Source organism: Acanthochromis polyacanthus, chromosome 11 (assembly GCF_021347895.1).
Source record: "Acanthochromis polyacanthus isolate Apoly-LR-REF ecotype Palm Island chromosome 11, KAUST_Apoly_ChrSc, whole genome shotgun sequence".
In the NCBI taxonomy this organism is placed as follows: Eukaryota; Metazoa; Chordata; class Actinopteri; family Pomacentridae; genus Acanthochromis; species Acanthochromis polyacanthus.
Window position 1 is genome coordinate 37,067,320 of NC_067123.1, and position 19,349 is coordinate 37,086,668.

The following is a 19,349-nucleotide window of genomic DNA, read 5'->3' on the forward strand; positions in this document are numbered from 1 at the left end:
CAGGAGCCCTTCTAATGACTTCTACTTTGTCTAATTACAGACTGTGTAATTTACATAATAAGTATACTTAGCATTATAAACAGTGAGGATAATAGCATGGCGGCTGTATGTGAAATTATGTCACATCATCCCCTCTGTTGCTCGGTTATAGAAGCTGAAGGCCGTCATGTTCATCACACATGCATGCGCTGGACCTCAGTACGGCTTTCCTTTGCCTGCTCGTCCAACAGCAGCAGTTTCCAGGGGAAGCTTAGTCCGTGACATGTCCTGTGTGCAGACCACCTTCCCCTGCGGCCAGAACATACATCGGGCCTGACATGATCTGCTTCCACCTCAGTGACCCGGCCTGTAGCCGGCTCAAGGAGGGAGTAAAGACGGGAGGGAGCACAGATGATCATTCTCACCACGGGTCTCAGCACTTGCCGGGAGGCATTTAGAGAGAAAACGTGTGGTTTCAAATGCACAGGGAGGAGAAAGATGTAATAGAAGAGCACACGTACATTACAGCACTGTGAAATCCCAGCTGAGGTCAGAGGTCAGGACCAGCCGTGATAAACTGGAGCATATAGAGTTAAAGTCCTCGCTCAAGGGCCCAGCAACGGCAGCATTTGGGTTTGAAGCAATGACCTTCTGATCAGCAACCCAGAGCCTCAACCGTTGAGCTGTCCACTGGCCCAAAAGTTCATTTCTCAAAGAACAAAGGTGTCAGAGAAAAGCCTACAGCTCGTCGTGTCTCTTTCTGTTGACTACAGTGTAGAAATTGTTCAAGAATTAATCCGTTAGCTGAACAGAAGAAAAATAATTGCTAACTGAATAATCATTTTTCTAATAAAAACTGCTAACCATCACTTCAAGTTTTATAAATGTGAGATTTTCAGCTTTTCCCTCATTAATGTAACTGTGAATTTGCCGACTTTTAGATTTTCGTTACTTGATTTGGTTTTACATTTTTTTCCATTTAGGTGATGTGTACAGACATATACCAAGACATTACAGATGTACAACAGTGTTCATCCCTCAAACGTATTAAACCCTTCTACAGTTGAAAATAATGTCTTCTTTGAAACCAAGGGGCATTACACTCATTCATACCACAAGTGACAAAATGGACAAGACAATCAGATGATAGAAAGTATCAATACATGGAGAAAAATACAACAAATTAATAAAGAAAAAAAGGATGTTACATTTTGAACGATACTTGATAAAAACTAATAACAAGTGAGACAGTAAAGAAATCCTTTTTTTGTTAAATGTTCTTGTTCACTCCCCTGCTTAAAATAAAATGAGAACATTGACACCAGCATGATGCCAATCTCCACCTACAAGCAAAAGCACAAAGCAACAAGTTGCGGTTTTCCAGGAAACTGTGCTTTTTGACTAACACAAGTGATTTCTGGGAGTCTGGTTGCTTGGCAACCTCACGATCACAACAAGCCACTTCTCTGATCTCTCTTCCTGTCTGTGTCTTTTAATTCAGGCTTCGGAGGGAGGGGTACACGGTGCAAGTCAGCGTCAACGACTACCTGGACATCTACTGCCCGCACTACAACACCAGCCAGCGGGGGACGCTGGAGCGCTTCATAGCTGAGCAGTACATCCTCTACATGGTCAGCTACCACGGCTACCGCACCTGCGACCCCCAGCTGGGCTTCAAGCGCTGGGAGTGCAACCGGCCCCACGCCCCCCACGCTCCCATCAAGTTCTCAGAGAAGTTCCAGCGTTACAGCGCCTTCTCGCTGGGCTACGAGTTCAACGTGGGCCAGGAGTACTACTACATCTGTGAGTCAGGCCGGGTAACATGCTGATGGATAGCAGAAAAAAGGCTTGAGGGTGCTGCACAGCCAATATTTTGATGTGAGATTATAATGAGGAGCTTTCACTGCAGCTGCTGTCACCCACATGTATCGACAGCGTGTGGGTGCCCCTAATTGATTCTGGGAGTTCAGCCGAGGACGGGCGGTTGCTCGGTTGCAGCGCTGCAGTTGTGGGCAGCTGCTTGTGGAGGGCATGGCGGCCTGCAGAGGGCACAAGGTTGACATGTTGTGTGTGTTTGCTCTCTGTTGCAGCCACCCCCACCCACCACCACGGCCACAGCTGCCTGAGACTGAGGGTCTACGTCTGCTGCTCTACTGGTGAGACCCGGCGACTCTTCCTTCAGCTCTCGGTGTCGCATCCACTCCTTTTACATCGTTTCCTCGCTCCCTCTCGGTGTCACTTTATTTCCACTCTCCTCCTATCTCTTTCACAAACACTCAGAGAAACGGAGACAAAGAGGCAGAGAGAAACAGACAGAGAGAGAGAAAAACTAAGATCTGACATTCTCGTCTTACAGAGAGGCTTTTCTGCCTCGTGCTGTCTTGGCAAAGGGGTTTGATGATGGCGTCTCTTCCCTCGCAGCAGCGCTTTGAGAGTGATGGCTTAATGTTATTCTCCTTGTCAGTGCTATTACAGTAATGCTCCATCTCTCTCTGTGAGTGACGTGCTCTGGTGAAGGCGTACAAAAGATGCAACAAAAAAAATTGATTCAGCTGCAAGATCCAGCTCTTTCTGCCCTCGCCTCTCCCCGTGCCTCCCTCTTGACCACCCTCCCTCCCTGTCCATCTCTTCCTCCCGCTCTCTGAAGCCTGCTGCTCTCTATAGTGTGTGTGTTATTTTTACCCTGCTAGCCTGCTCTCTCCCCTGCAGGCCTTTGATCAGGCAGCCCAGTGCTGAAAGCCTCCCTCTCTCCTCTAACCTTGTCAGCACTAATACATCCCACACTGAGGCCAGTGTCAGCCCCTGTGTACACATCACCTTAACACCCCACCCCCCCATCCCAGTGTCACTGCTAATCTATTGATGTGTCTACCACGCCTGCATTTGCTTCTCTCTGTGTGTGTGTTTAAAGTGTAGGAGTTTAGAGCATGCGTGTGTCTGCACATGGTAGTAAATTTTTATAATGTGTGGATGTGTGTGTGTGTGTGTGTGGGTGCATTTCGTTTACAATTCGCAACCTTTGCTTAGCAAGGTCATTTTAACAGCTTGCTATCAAAACCTCTCTGCTGCCCTGTTTTCATTCTCTCTGTGTGCGTCTCCACCCTTAACCCCTGCAACACTCTCAGATAAGGAAGAGAAGTGGATTTTTTTTACGCTTTACATCTGCAATGAGCTGCAAATTGATTGCTGCTAGCTTCTGCCCGCATGATCTGCTAATGCTATTTCATCCTCTTAACTATGCATCGCACACAGACACACATATTTAGCCGAGAAGAAGTATAAAAAGAGACATGTAGACATCAGCGAGCCCACACAGCGTTCATTCACGGATAATTTGGCAGTGCAGGCTGAATGTAATTCCATGTCTAGACGAACAGTAAGTGTAATAATAATTTCTGTCCACCACTTCCAAATGCTTTTAATCTTCAGATGGGAGTCTGGATTCACGGTTCACAATTTCCTGCGGTGGGGCCACACTAACCCTCCCCCGCAATAACTGTACACTATGTAATGGTCCCTATAATGCACATTTTTCCTCAGTCCTGTCATTTTAATGGAGTGTTTCTCTGCTTGTCTGTGTCTCTCTCTCTGTCTCGCTCGTTGCTGTTTCTGTCCACTGCCTTTTTATTTCCTCCTCACCCTCCTCTCTGCCTCGCTGTCTTTGTGTATGTGTGGTGTGTCTCTCAGTCTCCCAGGCGGATGACGACTCCAGTCAGACTTCTCCCGACTACACAGTCAGGCCAAACATCAAAATACACAACATTGGTGAGTGACTCCGAGTTGCTTAAAATGAGCAGCAGTCGATTTCCAGATGCGGGTCAGTATTTGGGAGGCTGGAAAGCTTGATTCGTGTACCAATTATTGTGGAAAAACATTTCATTTTACCCTGTGGTCCACAAGACATAACTGGTCGATGAGTAAAGCCTTTTAGTTGTACAATATGGGTGAACTCAGCAGCTACTGTCTTACATACAGCCCCATTCAGACATGCAGCTCTTTCTGTTGATATTACCTCACCTCAGTGTGTCGGCTTCATGCACCCTGGTCACTTTCTGTTCAAAAGTTGTTGTGGCAATTTTCATTTCATTGTCAGCATGGCAAAAGTAACGCACAAGTGGTATATTTCAGGTTGTGTGAAGCGGTTTAGAGAAGACTTTTTCCACGTTTCGGCGCCAAGATAGGTCTGAAAACATCACTACAGAAAAACACAGAGAAAACTACAAAACCAAAAGTATTCAAATCGACAACAAACTGAAATGTTCGGAGGAAAAAAATGCTTTAATTCATTAATGACTGAACAGGTTAGATTACTCAGTTAACCTTGTGGGGGAAAAAATGAGCAAAAAATAAATAAAATAAACAAAAAAACCCAAATATAGAAGAAAATGAGCAAAAAAATGAAAAAAATTGGGCAGACGTGATATATGTATAACAGACAATAATCATTTTTTAAAAATAAAACTGACGTATTTCTGCAGCAGTGGGTTTCACAGATTTAAGTTTAGTTTGTTGCTTCCTGATGCTGATGAGTCTTTTCTCTGAGTTTATTAAATTCATGCAGCATAAAACAGCAGCAGTGTCTCCAAAGTGAGAGACTTGAACATGTAGAAAAACAGCAGTAGCTTTGTTCATTGCTCATTATTATAAATTATCCCCAACATGGAGACGGGATCATGAGGTAACAGAAAAGGACATTGTGTGCTTTTGTGAGTCGCGGTTTATCAGCTGCAGTTGAGTCCTGATCTCCACACATTTTTATTGTACAGTTGGTAAAGTAGAGGTTAGATTCTCAGTATGCATTGACGGAATTATAAGTGTTTAGGAAACGATACATTTACTAGAGTGTTAGTTATTTGCAGAGTTTGGCTCTCCGTCGCTGCCGTGGGTCTGAGTGAAGCGGTGAGGGACATTAACTGACAACAGTGCTACAAATCCCATGTCTGAAAAGGGCTTGTGTCTAATTTTTATAACAACTCGAGTCATATTCTTGGCGTTTTGTCTATCTTTTGTATTGGTTCTGATAACATAATAACCACAGGAAGCAGTGTGGAAGCAGTGAGCCATTAAAGCGAAGCAGAATTGGCCCCGTTACTGACCTTATTATACCGCTCATTCGTCAGTGTCATTATAAGATTAATTGTTTCCTCTATCAGCTGCATTAATTCAGTCATGATGCTACACAGCCTTCTCTGACCTCACGTTATCTTACATAAAAATGACTTTAATGAGCTGCGCACAGCGAGGCATACAGATTTCAAATTTGCGGAGCAGTGAAGGAGGAGAGCGTCGGGTTGACTCCACGCTCAATGTATATGCACTGAAGTACGCTATCAAAACCCTACTAAACAGTTTGGTCAGACTGTCAGATGCAATCAGGCTTATTTATGCAGCATGTTTAAAGAAAACCTGAGCTCACTACAGGGCCGTGCACGTTAATAGTCAGGCAGCATTTCTATAAGGGAATGAAATGGTGTTAAATATTCAAACGAGGCAAAACAGGAAGTCTAAGATTGAAGTTTAGAATAAAATAGAAATAAAACACTAAAAATGAAGACCTAAACTGCTTCATGTCAAGGTAACGTTGCACTGAAAATGTCCGGCGTTGGTGATATTCAAATTGTAGCATTTTTCCACGTTTGTTTTCCCCACTAGATAGCTTTTAAAACCTGCATCTAGCAGCTTGCCCATTTATTCTTTTCCAAACTTCAAAAGCAGTAATCTATAAAACATCAAGAACCCAAAACTCCCACAATGTGCCTCACATATATACACTCACAGGCAGGTGAAACCTTCCTTCTTCCACCGCGCAACATCCACAAGGTCAGTGGAGGTCTTGTAAGAAATGAAAGGTCCATGTTTATTTAAGGAGAAACCATGTCAGTGAGCCAGTCAATTGTGCAGCTGAGTGGTTACATAAAGCCTCTGTTTTTCTTTCTCTTTCCTCCATCCCCATCTCAAACAAAGGCCTCTTGCCGGGAATCATTTAGCATGCTTGTTTCTGGGAGCTGCAGGCAGTCTGTGACGAGGGCTAAGAGAGTGTGACCTGCCTGAGATGGAAACTGAGACCAACAGAGACAGAATGAAAAGAGCTCTTGAGCCATCAGCAACGAGTACCTTCAGAGAGAGAGAGAGAGACAGGGGGAGGCTGGAAAGAAGGGAGAGACAAAGTGAGACGGAGAAAGTCAGAGAGATAAAAGGCAGGAAAAGGAGGCAGTGAGAGAGAAATGCAGCGGGAGAGGGTCGGACAGAAAGGAGGACAGATAAGCGAGTGAAGGCAGAAAAAGAGATAAAACCGGAGTGGGGGCAGAGGAAGAAAGAACAGCTCAGTGGTGGGCGAATTGCTCAGCAGTAACTCAGGCTAGAGCTTACGTAGAATTTAATATATTAAAAAAAAAAAGGCACACTGGCAGGGAATCATAAAAAATCATCGCCTCTAGCATTGTGATGCATTTTGCTGAATACATTTGGAGGGATAACAAAATCAGGACACACAGAGTTATGCGCGCTCACACACACACACACGCTTAAAAACATCTCCTCGCCCTGATGGCCCTGCTGACCGCTGGACACCCACTCTCTGACTCACCCTCAGGACCAGACCAGCCCACAGCCTGGCTCGGCATCAACGCATTTCTCCATCTCTCTTCGCATATGGTTGGACTCGCTGTCATCCTCGTTACTCTATTATTAGCTTCCATTCTACGTCACATTTTCCTTATTTAACCCGGCGTTTTAAGGATGCTGCAGCTTGGATCTTGTTGTTCTAGCCTCAAACATCTCTTATATGGGTGATAATCGCCATAATCGGGATAGAAAGACAAACACACAAGGTTTAGATGCGTTTGCAGCTCCCTGGAAGAGAGGATAAAAGGTAGAGGTGCAGAATACAGCATCATGTTGGCCTAAATATCAAATTAATGCTCACCATTGCATCACCTTACAGGAACTGCATTACTTTTAGGTGCAGCAGGGTGTTTGCTCTCATGCAAAATTTAAAACTCAGCAACCTTTCAGTGCTGAGATTCACATCTTTTCTTATTGTTAACATTTTGTGTGTCCATCTTTATTTTTGATGACGGACTAAAACAGGAGAGATGTTCAGTCATTCATCAAAGACTTTATTTTAGCTGCTCTTTGCTGGTGAGCTTGTGTTGCTGGGAAATTCTTAAAAACTCCAAAGATGCTCTGTTTCTTTCAGGTCATGTGTCTTTTTTTTTTACTTCTTTAGAAACTCTTGTGTGACTTTGGCAGTGCACTTTGTATCGTGTCATGTTGGTAGATTCCTCTTCTGCAGGCTGGGAGCCAGCTTATCAACCAGTGTTTTGGTCGACGTTCACAGTGCTGTTTTATAACTGTAATCACACTCCCACCTCCATGCTTCACTGTCTGGACTACGCATTCACTGTGGTAGCCCTGTCCAGGTTCACGCCAAACATGCTGGACACTATTTGAGTTGAACAATACATCTTGGTCTAATCTGAACCAGATTAGACCAAGATTTTACTTTCGAACATTCGTTTCGCCTAGTTTTTTTTAGATTTGGTCTTAAGGTGGTCGTCTACCCTAATTTATTAAACAACTTATTTTGTTATAATTTCTAAACAATGCAACCAATCAACACAAAACTTGGCACAAAGAAAGATAGATTTAGTAGAAGCATTTTACATTTAGCTAAAGTCTGCCACATTTTATAGTATTTTATGGTAGCAGCAGATTTGGGGAGATACAAAAAATCTTGAGGAATAAATATCTTCAGAAGGAAAATAGCTGTCAACACCAAATTTGGTGTGCTGACTCCTTATGTATGTTTTAAGCAGACAATTTTGTATACTTGAATGATAACCATGAAAAGAGTCCTTTTTTCTATTTGAGCAGAAATATTAGATGAAGTAAAATCTGTCTACTTAAAACATACATAATAATATAAGGAGTCAGCACATCAAATTTGGTGTTGATAGCTATTTTACTTCTGAAGATATTTATTCCTCAAGACTTTTTGTATCTCGCCAAATCTGTTGCTACCATGGAAACTATAAAATGTGGCAGACTTTGCCTAAATGTAAAATGCTTCTAATAAATCTATCTTTCTTTGTGCCATGTTTTGTGTTGATTGGTTCCATTGTTTAACAAAATAAGTTGTTTAATAAATTAGGGTAGACTACCACCTTAAGACAAATACATTTACAGAACAACTGCATGTTTTAGGATTTTGCACGTGGATTATTTGAAATTTGATGGGTGGGACACAAAATGTCCTCCACTTCTGTAACTACCCTCAGACATCCTGCTGCTACTGAGATGTGATTCTATTTCAACTTAAGTGATATTGCACAGGGGTGCACTCACTTCTGTTGTATGCTGTATAAAAATATCACCCTGTCTTTCTGCTGTAAACATTCATCACATCATATTATTTGTGAAATGAGATGCTGCTACCATTTGCAATCTGCATGCAAGCACTGCTTACTAATCAGTTTTATGAAAATGCCCACTGTTGGCGCGTTTACAATCTGTCAGGTCCCTTGTTTTTCTTGCCCCATTAAAAAGTGAATCCAGATCTCAGCAAATGCTTTGAGTCTACTGCAAAACACAAAGAAATTTCCACGGAAATGTTAAATGACTGGATTTTCCGTTTTGATATTGACTTTCTAAACCCCTCTCAGCTCTCTTCTCCTCTTCTTTCAGAGCATCTTCTAGCTAAGTGTTCGCAATATTTCCACAAATGCGCTGCTACAATTTAACAACAGTCTTCCCGCTTGAATTAATCAGAAATTTCTACTTTCCTGTAGCAAAAGTACAGTGTAGGCTGTTGCAGAGTGCTTTCTTCCATCCGTGACATACTTGCCCTTAAACACTTTCCACCTGCAGCAGCGGAGGAGTGCTGCAACATAAATTACTTTCCCGAAAAGAAAAAAAACAACAGGAAAGAAATTATTTTAAAATGTATAACTTGACATCTGCTCTGTATTTTTTTTCTTTCTTTCTCAAAATTAGTCAGAAAATATGGTTGTGTGGCATCAAGCAATCCACACTACTTGTTCCAACATGTGCAGTCTGTAAAGTCGGCGACCAGAAGAACTGAAAAGCTGCTTCACAAACATGATGGACCATCTTTGGTGCAGTTAACAGCTGCCATGCTTTAGTAGCGGCCTAATGACAGACATGTAGGCTGATAATTAGAGTGAAATGACACGGCAGATGCTTGATTGTATCAGCTAGAGGGAGTGGAGAGAGGGGGAGAGATGGTGAGGATTGATTGGTAGGGTTAGAGCAGGCCGGGTCAGACTGTAGAGGTGTGATACAATATACCACCAACTTAATGACATGTTGGCTTGTGTTTACTTGTTTGAGGTGGTTGCTAATAGAGGTAACTTAAAAACTGGGTTACACAGTTAGTTTTTTTATTTTTGACTCACAGGGACAAACTTCCATGATAACATTCCTGCATAATTCAAGCGGTCTGATGGAAAACGACACTTATACGTCTCCTCTTGTTCTATTTTCACGCTTTAGTCAACAGGAGACGTTGTCCAATCACAGGTCATTTTATCAAGATCAAGTGAGACACTAAAGTCTGCAGAGAGGGCAGGATGTGATGGACCAGAGGGTTAAGTCAGTGGACTTTCAGTCAAAAGAGCATGTTTTATATCCTGGGTGAAGCAACTCGTTATTTTTCACTTGACTATTTTTGTATATGCCCATTCTTATCTGTTAGGAAAGGGATTGGGACTGAGGCATGAAAGGAAAGAGCTGCTGTTTTTTTTTTTTTTTGCCTTTCCAGTATGCTGGTTAAGGAGTTTAAGAGTCATTCTGTTAATTTAAAGGCATCAGCATCATCTACACTTACTGTTATCGTTCTTTTCCATTTTTTATTCAGCTACCAAAAAAGACATCACCATTCTTATTCATGTACACCCATGTCCACTTAACATGTCAGAGAGGTCAGCAGTAGTTCAGAGATCCAAAGCCATGGTGCTAGCTAACCTAGAGCTGGGCGATATAGCAGAAAAGTTTCATTTCCGGGCTGCACAGTGGAGTAGTGGTTAGCGCTTTCACCTTGCAGCAAGAAGATCCCCGGTCTAGGATCTTTCTGCATGGAGTTTGCATGTTCTCCCTGTGCATGGTGGGTTTTCTCTGGGTTCTCTGACTTCCTCCCACAGACCAAAAAACATGCTGAGGTTAACTGGTGATTCTAAGTTGTCCGTAGGTGTGAATGTGAGTGTGATTGTTTGGCTTATATGTGTGATAGACTGGTGACCTGTCCAGAGTCAGATGGGATAGACTTCAGCCCCCCCTGTGACCCTAATGAGGAATAACTGGTGTATAGAGAATGGATGGATGTTTCATTTCAGTCGATTTGATGGTTTTAAAGACCTATTTTTATTACCAACAGAAATAAAATGGTTTATTTTGAATTTGACCACTTTATATAGACACACAGGTACACAAATTTACACACAAAAATTCTTTAAATGTAACTTCAGTAGTGATCTTACCTTGATGCAAATTAAGTAAAGAAAGCCAGAGCTGTTGTGAAGGGTGAAACTGCCACACCACGTTGAGGTTAAAGCCCAGAGTGGCAGGTCTGGACCGATGTCATGGACGGGGATAATGTGCTAACCTCTGCGCTCACCCCAACGTCAAGTCCATCAGGCCTCAGACCAGGACGCTGGAAGGGCGTCACTGGGGGAAGTGGTGCAAGACACTTGGTCGTGGGTGTATTTAGACAAACTCCAGTCCCCGGTGATCACAGGGGTGGACCCACGTACTTCAAGACAAGTGGATTGTAAATGAGCTCCATTATCAAAGAATAAGACAAGCTGTTTGAGAAAGGGAGGAAGCACACTTCAAATCTGTTTAATGGTGCATTTTCATTGTGTGCTTACATGGTGGTTTGCATCTGATGCTTTTAAGTGAATCTATCGATCGTTTTATCGGCAAAGCTAACGCTGTCAGTGGTCAGTTTTAACAGCATGATAACATCGGTGCTTTGCAGGATTACTCATGGCTGAAGAGTGACCACTAATTGCGATAAGCGGTTTGATTGGGAGCAAACAGTCAGTGGATTGCTGTTTGGAACCGTTTGAATGCCACACTAACAGCTCCCCCGCTAACCTGTGGAGCTGTAGGCGTGCATGATGGGTCCATTGCCTCCTGTTGTTTATGCCTCAGTGTGAGTCTACCAGCGCTGTGGTATAGCTGGCACAAAGATTTATCAGACCAGACAACCTTTTTCCACTCATCGACAGTCTAGCGCTGATGTTTCTTATCTCACTGTAAATGCCTTTGGGCGGTTTGCTGTGGACAGGAGAGCTAGCCCGTGTGCCCGTCTGTTGTTATACCCCATACAGACAAGACTGCACCGGATTGTACGCTTGGAAATTGATTGCGGTATCCCACAATTGTACTGTGATGTTAAGTGTCATACTGTGGACCTTTGATAACTTGTTCTGGCCCGAGGCGCCCAACGTCCCCCACATTCGTCTTCCCAGGGCCGATCCTCTCTAAATAGCAAGGGGTGTTGAAAAGGTGCAGCTAAGCAATAGTCGTAGCTTTCGGCACCTACCAACAACTCTGTGAGAATCCGTTCACGTGCAAAGCCGCAGTGGACGTCGAGCTGTTGTGGCATGTGCTTGTTGTTGTAAAGGTAAGGAATGACCCAGTTCTGGTGCAGGGACGGCGCGTGTCTCCTGGTCTCTGGCTGCACATTTTACCTGACAAAAACGTTTTGGAGAGACAAACCACATGGTGTGAGGGCCCTGCTGTGACCTGTGAGCCTTACCTGAGGCAGTGCTAGATTATGTTCTATCTCCCGCCTTCGCTCGGTGTTTAATGTTCGACTTCATCCTGCTGCGCCGCGGTGTGAATGTCAGAGTTGTGTGTCATCGCGTCAGACAGAAGCCTTGTGTTCTTTTAAAACAACCGTGACGTGGCCAAGACAAACCAGAGTGGTTCGATTGTTATTTTCAAACAGAGACAGCATAAACAAAATTCCGAACATTCATCAAACGTCACCTGTCAGGTAATTGTTGTCTCGGTCTGCTATCTGCTGTCTTGTTTTTACCTGTAGCTAATTACTGTCTCCATAATGTGTGGCAAACCCCAGAGCAGAGGAGCATATCCCGCTTGCTCAACTTAATGCCTTTCTTATTGAGTTTAATTTGAGGTTAAATAATGTCTTCTGACCTTAAATGCACTGAGACATTAGGATGAAGTAAAAGTTTTGGGATTTAAACAGATAAACATATGATTTCTACCAGTTTAATGCCACAATTTGTCAAAAATTTCTTGTGTCGAAACATTTTTCATCTCTGCTTTTTGATTTTTAGGGTATTAAACTAGACATCAGTAGGTTATGTCTCAAGGGTCTAAACCAGGGGTGTCAAACATATGACCAAAACCGGCCCGCTAGACTGCCCAATCTGTCCCGCAGGATGACTTTACAAAATGCAAAAATTACAGAGGTGAATATTACGGAAGAGTATTAGGGCCACCCGTGAGAAAAAAATGAGAGTGGGTAGAATTTTTTTTTTCAGCATGAATTTTGAGAAAAAAGTCGAAATGCCGAGAATAAAGTCAAAATATAATGTCGAGAATAAAGTTGAAATGTCGAGAATAAAGTTGAAATAGGATGTCGAGAATAAAGTTGAAATGTCGAGAATAAAGTGGAAATATAATGTCGAGAATAAAGTTGAAATAGGATGTCGAGAATAAAGTTGAAATAGGATGTCGAGAATAAAGTCGAAATGTCGAGAATAAAGTGGAAATATAATGTCGAGAATAAAGTTGAAATAGGATGTCGAGAATAAAGTTGAAATAGGATGTCGAGAATAAAGTTGAAATGTCGAGAATAAAGTGGAAATATAATGTCGAGAATAAAGTTGAAATAGGATGTCGAGAATAAAGTTGAAATAGGATGTCGAGAATAAAGTCGAAATGTCGAGAATAAAGTCAAAATATAATGTCGAGAATAAAGTTGAATTAGGATGTCGAGAATAAAGTCAACCTTTTGGAGGTCTGCAGCCAGCTGCTCTCGCCTTTTGAAACTAACAACCAGCGCACTGCTTCTACAAAATGCCGTTCAGTCAGTTAGATGAACTAGTGAAATTATACTTCAGACTTGGCTTTAGTAATAAAGAAATACTTTCTCTTTTAGCCCACAGACATACTGTAGTGATAAGTGTTAGAACTTTGAAGAGACTTTTCCGAAAACTGCGACTGTTCCGAAGGATAAACCACACACGGTTGGAAGAGGTGGCCTCATTCGTGCAAGCTGAAATAGCGGGTAATGGACAAATGCAAGGCTACCGATGGCTGCATCTGCGCGCAGTTCAGAGGGGATATGTTGTATCACAAGATACAATAAGACAGCTAATCAAGTTCTTTGATCCTGAAGGTGTGGAGCTCAGGCGGGCGTGCCGTTTGATTGATAGATAGATAGATAGATAGATACTTTATTAATCTCCAAAGAGAAATTCACAAAATGTTACAACTGGGTTTCGAACCCGCGCCACCCGCACCAAAAGCAACAGCTCAATGCACTGAACTATGAGAGACACAGGTATTACTGCAACAAAGGCCCCAACGTGCTGTGGAACATGGACTCGTATGATAAATTGAAGCCATATGGAATTGCCGTTAATGGCTGTATTGACGGTTTTAGTCGCTATGTCGTATGGACGGAGGCATACAGAACAAACAATGACCCCAAAGTGATAGCCAATTACTTCATCACATCAATTTCTTCAAAGTTCTAACACTTATCACTACAGTATGTCTGTGGGCTAAAAGAGAAAGTATTTCTTTATTACTAAAGCCGAGTCTGAAGTATAATTTCACTAGTTCATCTAACTGACTGAACGGCATTTTGTAGAAGCAGTGCGCTGGTTGTTAGTCTCAAAAGGCGAGAGCAGTTGGCTGCAGACCTCCTAAAGGTTGACTTTATTCTCGACATCCTAATTCAACTTTATTCTCGACATTATATTTCGACTTTATTCTCGACATTGTATGTTGATTTTTTTCTCGACATTTCGACTTTATTCTCGACATCCTATTTCAACTTTATTCTCGACATTATATTTCCACTTTATTCTCGACATCCTATTTCAACTTTATTCTCGACATTATATTTCAACTTTATTCTCAACATTTCAACTTTATTCTTGACATTATATTTCAACTTTATTCTCGACATTATATTTTGACTTTATTCTCGACATTATATTTCAACTTTATTCTCGACATTATATTTTGACTTTATTCTCGACATTTCGACTTTTTTCTCAAAATTCATGCTGAAAAAAAAAATTCTACCCCGTCTCATTTTTTTTCCTCACGGGTGGCCCTAATACTCTTCCGTAGAATATAAATCCTTACTGTGAAAATATTTAAAGACATTTAACATTGTTCAATATAATATCAGTCAGCAGCTTCAGTACAAAAGTACTTCGTGCACTGAGACAACTTTTATGTATTTTTTGTGTCCTTAATTGTGTGTGTCTAGACAGATGTGGAAATATACATTTAAAGTCATTTCTACATCTTCAAGATTGAGCTTATTGAAATTGCGCTTATTTTTCTTTTAAAAATTCAGCTAAAAGATCATTTGTTAAAAGTGAACATTTTCAGAATGTACTTTTTGCACTAAAACAAAGGAAAATATTTGGAATTGTGGTTATTTATTATAGGTTATTATGCTGTGATTTTACTGGTCCGGCCCACTTGAGATCAAATTGGGCTGAAATGAGTTTGACCCCTCTGGTCCAAACAGACTCAGTCATTCATACTGATCAACTACATCTCTCTTTCTTGTCTGATGAGGGATAATATGATTGACGCCAGTAAAAAATTGTAGCTTTCTGTACTCAGATCGATAACTTCATAAAGGAAAACAGGTTCTCCTGCATCTCAGTGCGGTGAGCCCAGGTTGTTGTATATCTGTGATGGATGAGTAAGTCCTGTTCGGTTGATTTTGCTTTATTTTGGTGCGTAATAACCCTCCAGATACAATGGGAAACATTATGTCGAGACAGAGCATAATGATTCAGTGTAATCCACTTTTTGCCGAATATTACTAAATGTGTTCTCCCAGCTCTTTCTCCATCTTTCCCCCTCCGGCTAATGTTCTGTTGTGTCTAATCAATGGCAAGGCCATAGTAATTTGGTTTGATTGAAATCCCTCTAGGATAAAAACATCATTAGTGTTGAGAAAGAGGAATGCGTGAAAAAAGGAAAACACATCAGAAACAAAAGTGTTTTTAATTTCCAATCCCACAGGGGAAATGGCCATATGTAGCTGATGATAATTGGTGGTTTGTTGATAATTGCATCATGTCTCTTTCTCTGCATATGTAAAAGCACAATTTGCATGCATCACACACCGCCTTTAGATTGATGAATTAATAATGGAGTAATGGTTCGTTTCCTTCTGTCTGCCGCACACACACACAGGGAGTCTTTCTTCTCACTCTTGTCCCCTCACTTTCTTATTTCCTCTTTCTGTGTTTTGCTCCCCAGATGAATTTAACCCTGAAGTTCCCAAGCTGGAGAAAAGCGTCAGCGGCAGCAGCCCATCACGCGACCGCCTTCTTCTCACCGTGGCGATGCTGCTCGTGTCTGCCGTGCTTTTGTCCTAGCGACTTGTCCCCGGGCGACACTTCATGCACAGCTGGACCGCCTTGTCCAAAGGGCTTTGTATCCACCAAGTTTTTGAAGATGCGAAAGTCGACGAGAGAATCGAATCGAGCAGAAGTGCAACAGAACCACAATCAAGAGGACACGGGAAAAAACAAACATTCTTAAACTTAGCTTAATGGACTTTAAATAAAAAAAGAGAGGCCTTTTTGCTGTCATATTTACACCAGTGTGTTTTGACACTCCATGTTGTTGTTGGACATCACACAGCATTTCATGCAGGTGTGGAGACCGCCGCCAAATATCCAGAATCAGACTTCTGAGCTGCTCTCACGCCTGGTGTGAGTGAGAAAACATAATGAGACTACACTCACTTATTGTAGCATGGATATCAAATCACCTGAGGAATTTAAGCTGCACTGTCTTCAGCTGATGAAAGTAACTGAAAACGAGGATTTTTTCTAGACCCTGGACCGCAGATCCGGCATGTCGAAGCATTAACTTTTGATGCAGTAAAAGAACGAGCTGGAACTGTGGAAGCGCACTGATCTTACCAGGATGTTTATATGATCAGTCAGCGATGAGTACTGCTGCCTGGACACTGAAGAATGTGTTCACACTGGTGTGAAGGAGCTGCTGGTAATAAGAGCCCCGAGGAAAGTGAAAGACTTTGTGAGGATATCCACAGGCCTTTCAAGTATCCATTTTCCCCAGACATCAAAAATACCCCTGGCTTTGTGATAGGTACAGACGCAAAGCCTGCGTTTCTTAGACGGTAGCGAGTGCCCTCTTAGAACTAGTCTTTTGTCTGCATTTCCTGCCTTCACACTGTAACAACCCTAGAAAAATACAGACCCTGGACTAGTAATTTGACGGCACTTAGACGTGGTAGATGTGGTAGATGTGTGTTTTGTTCCGATGCATTTACCTTCAGCACTTGGCGTAGATTTTCCGGATGTCAAACCTTTCTCCTGGCAGCAATCAGCACAGTCATTCAGAACGCCACTAATTTACAATTCTCCAAAAAAAGAAAAAAAAGAAAAAAAACAAACTCTCTCTCAACAGAAAGCCACCCCCCCCACCCCCCACCCCCTCCCCTTTAATCTCCCAGACGACCCTGTCTATTCCTTTTCCACTTGAGAGGTTCACAGCCAATCAGCGCTGATGGCCATTACAGCAGTCACACGGTCACCATGGAAACAACCCCATACAGTCGCCAAAGTGCGGCAGGTGCCTGAGGAGAAATTGTGCTTTGAGTCTCAAAGTAACGCTGCCGCCATTTTGTTAAAAAAACAGAAAAAAATAAGAAAAAAAACCAAACAAACAAACACGTGTGAATGTGCAAATAAGGAGGATAAGTTCACTTTTTTATATTGTAATACAGGACAATGTAGGCTGGCGTTAATCAGATTACAATGTTGTGCTTTTTATTCTTAATTTATTTACTTTTGTATTTATTTTAACATTAAAGTATATTATTTATCTAATTTATTAGTGTGCATTCGTAGGCCTTTGCTCAATAAGCTATTGTGCCATTTTTTTATTCCGTTTTTTTTTAAAAGAGTGAACATTTTTACTGCAGCATTTTTTTGCTTGTGTAGATAAAGTAGATGTAACTCAGCCTGACACCAAGAGAGGGTTATTGGTTATGACTAATCAGTAGGGACATACACTCAGTAACCCCACTCTCATGTAACAGATACTGCTAACCAGATTATGTTGCCGAAGAGCATGTCATAAACCAACTGTGAATGCACAGACGGAGCCGACGGTGACGGAGGGGCGGCATTCCTCAAAACAAGGGAGTCTGCATTGTAATGTATATTTATAATACATGCCGGATACGGAATGTGTGTGTGCGTGTGGGTGCACAGGCGTGTGTGTTTTGCGTGGGAGTGTGCGAGAGGAACAAACATATGTGTGCACACTGGTGCGTATGTATGAAGAATGTGTTTCGTCCGCGCTTTTCAAGTATGTGGCATTTAGAAATTTCGTAACCGTTAAAGGAGTCATTTGTAGGATCTGAATATGCAAAGTGTGTATGAGAGAATGTGCTCTTCTGTAATGTTAGTTTATGTTCCGGGGAGGGGGTTTTGGGGGGGAAGGCGGGCGAAAAGCATTTACCGATGTTGAAGACAACCACAATGACATGTGTTTACCTTTGACGAGAATGAATAAACAACTGTAAATTGAACCAAGAATGATTAAAAACAATGCCAATTAAAATCTTTTTTGCAAATTTACTTCTGGTGGAGGTGTTTCTGCGTGCGTTTCCTGCCCTGTTTCTTTATCTGAGCACCGAGTCCTTCACCTTCACTCACCCTGCACTCGCTTCTGTTTGTTTTTCCTTAAGCACTACTTGAAAGCAGTGTTCTCCTCTCCTTTATTTCCACCCCTCGCACTCCAAACCCTCACGCTGCACCTAACTATCGCTCTTTTGCACATGGCCCATCCTTCCAGCACCTTCCCTTCAGTTTCACAAACACTTCTCGTGCCATAAAGCAAAAATGACAGCGTGGGGAGGTGAAAGTCGCAGCTCCGCGTCTCCCACTCAATCCATCTCTACTTTTTCCACTTTCTCAAAAGGGAAAAAAAAGGGGGGGGGGGTAAACACCTGCAAGCCATTCATGTCTCCACAAATCTGCCTCTCGTCGTCGCTCTCTTCTCCCTTTGCCCCTGTCAGCTTCTTTCTAATCTTCATATGCAGAGCAGAAAGAAGCTGGCAATAGGGAGGGACGCATCTGAGGTGCACTCGTGTTCACGTCATAAAAGGACCGAGGGGGCAGATAAGATGTTGTCTTTGATGTCAGGCCTGAAATCGCGAGAAAGAAAGGGGAATAGAAGCAGATTCTGCTGTCTAAGTTGTGATTTTTATTTCCAGCCTTGGGTCAGAGAGAGTGTGTGTGTGTGTGTGTGTGTGTGTGTGTGTGTGTGTGTGTGTGTGTGTGTGTGTGTGTGTGTGTGTGTGTGTGTGTGTGTGTGTGTGTGTGTGTGTGTGTGTGTGTGTGTGTGTGTGTGTGTTCTTGCTACATGGTGAGTACCATTTTCTGCATTTAACTATCAAAGTGAGGACATTTTTACAAAGTGAGGACATTTTGGCCAGTCCTCACTTTGAAACAGCCATGTTTGAGGGTGAAGACTTGTTTTTAGAGAACAGGTATGAATTGAGGTTTGGTTAGGGTTAGAGTAAGGGTTAGGGTTAGGCGATCAGTTGTGATGGTTAAGGTTAGGGTAAGGCTCTAGGAAATGCATTACGCCTATGGATGTCCTCACTAAGATAGAAGTACAAACGTGTGTGTGTGTGTGTGTTCTTGTACTTGCTACATTGTGAGGGCCATTTTCTGCATTTAACTATCAAAGCGAGGACATTTTTACAAAGTGAGGACATTTGGCCGGTCCTCACTTTGAAACAGCCATGTTTGAGGGTGAAGACTTGTTTTTAGAGAACAGGTATGAATTGAGGTTTGGTTAGGGTTAAGTTTAGGCAATCAGTTGTGATAGTTAAGGTTAGGGTAAGGCTCTAGGAAATGCATTACGCTTATGGATGTCCTCACTAAGATAGATGTGTGTGTGTGTGTGTGTGTGTGTGTGTGTGTGTGTGTGTGTGTGTGTGTGTGTGTGTGTGTGTGTGTTCAGAGCTTATGCCAAGTTCATTTGATGTACTTTGTGTGATTGATGATTTACTTGACATAATGTGAGTCACACTTAACCAAGCAGGTTACAGTGAAGTGATCGTG

At 42.3% G+C, this 19,349-nt stretch overlaps 1 protein-coding gene across 3 annotated transcripts in view; it reads left to right on the forward strand.

Annotated features, from left to right (window-relative positions):
- efna3a (ephrin-A3a) overlaps nt 1-17,855 on the forward strand; it is a 73,531-nt gene extending 55,676 nt beyond the window's left edge. For 2 of the 3 annotated variants that reach the window (XM_022208423.2, XM_051955769.1), the window contains exons 2-5: nt 1,481-1,782; nt 2,070-2,135; nt 3,667-3,744; nt 15,496-17,855. In XM_022208423.2, the coding sequence (XP_022064115.1) occupies nt 1,481-1,782; nt 2,070-2,135; nt 3,667-3,744; nt 15,496-15,614 (565 nt within the window). In that variant the 3' untranslated portion in view covers nt 15,615-17,855. The remainder of the gene's footprint in view (nt 1-1,480; nt 1,783-2,069; nt 2,136-3,666; nt 3,745-15,495) is intronic. The other variant, XM_051955770.1, reaches the window with a different exon arrangement.
- The last annotated feature ends 1,494 nt before the right edge of the window (nt 17,856-19,349 follow it).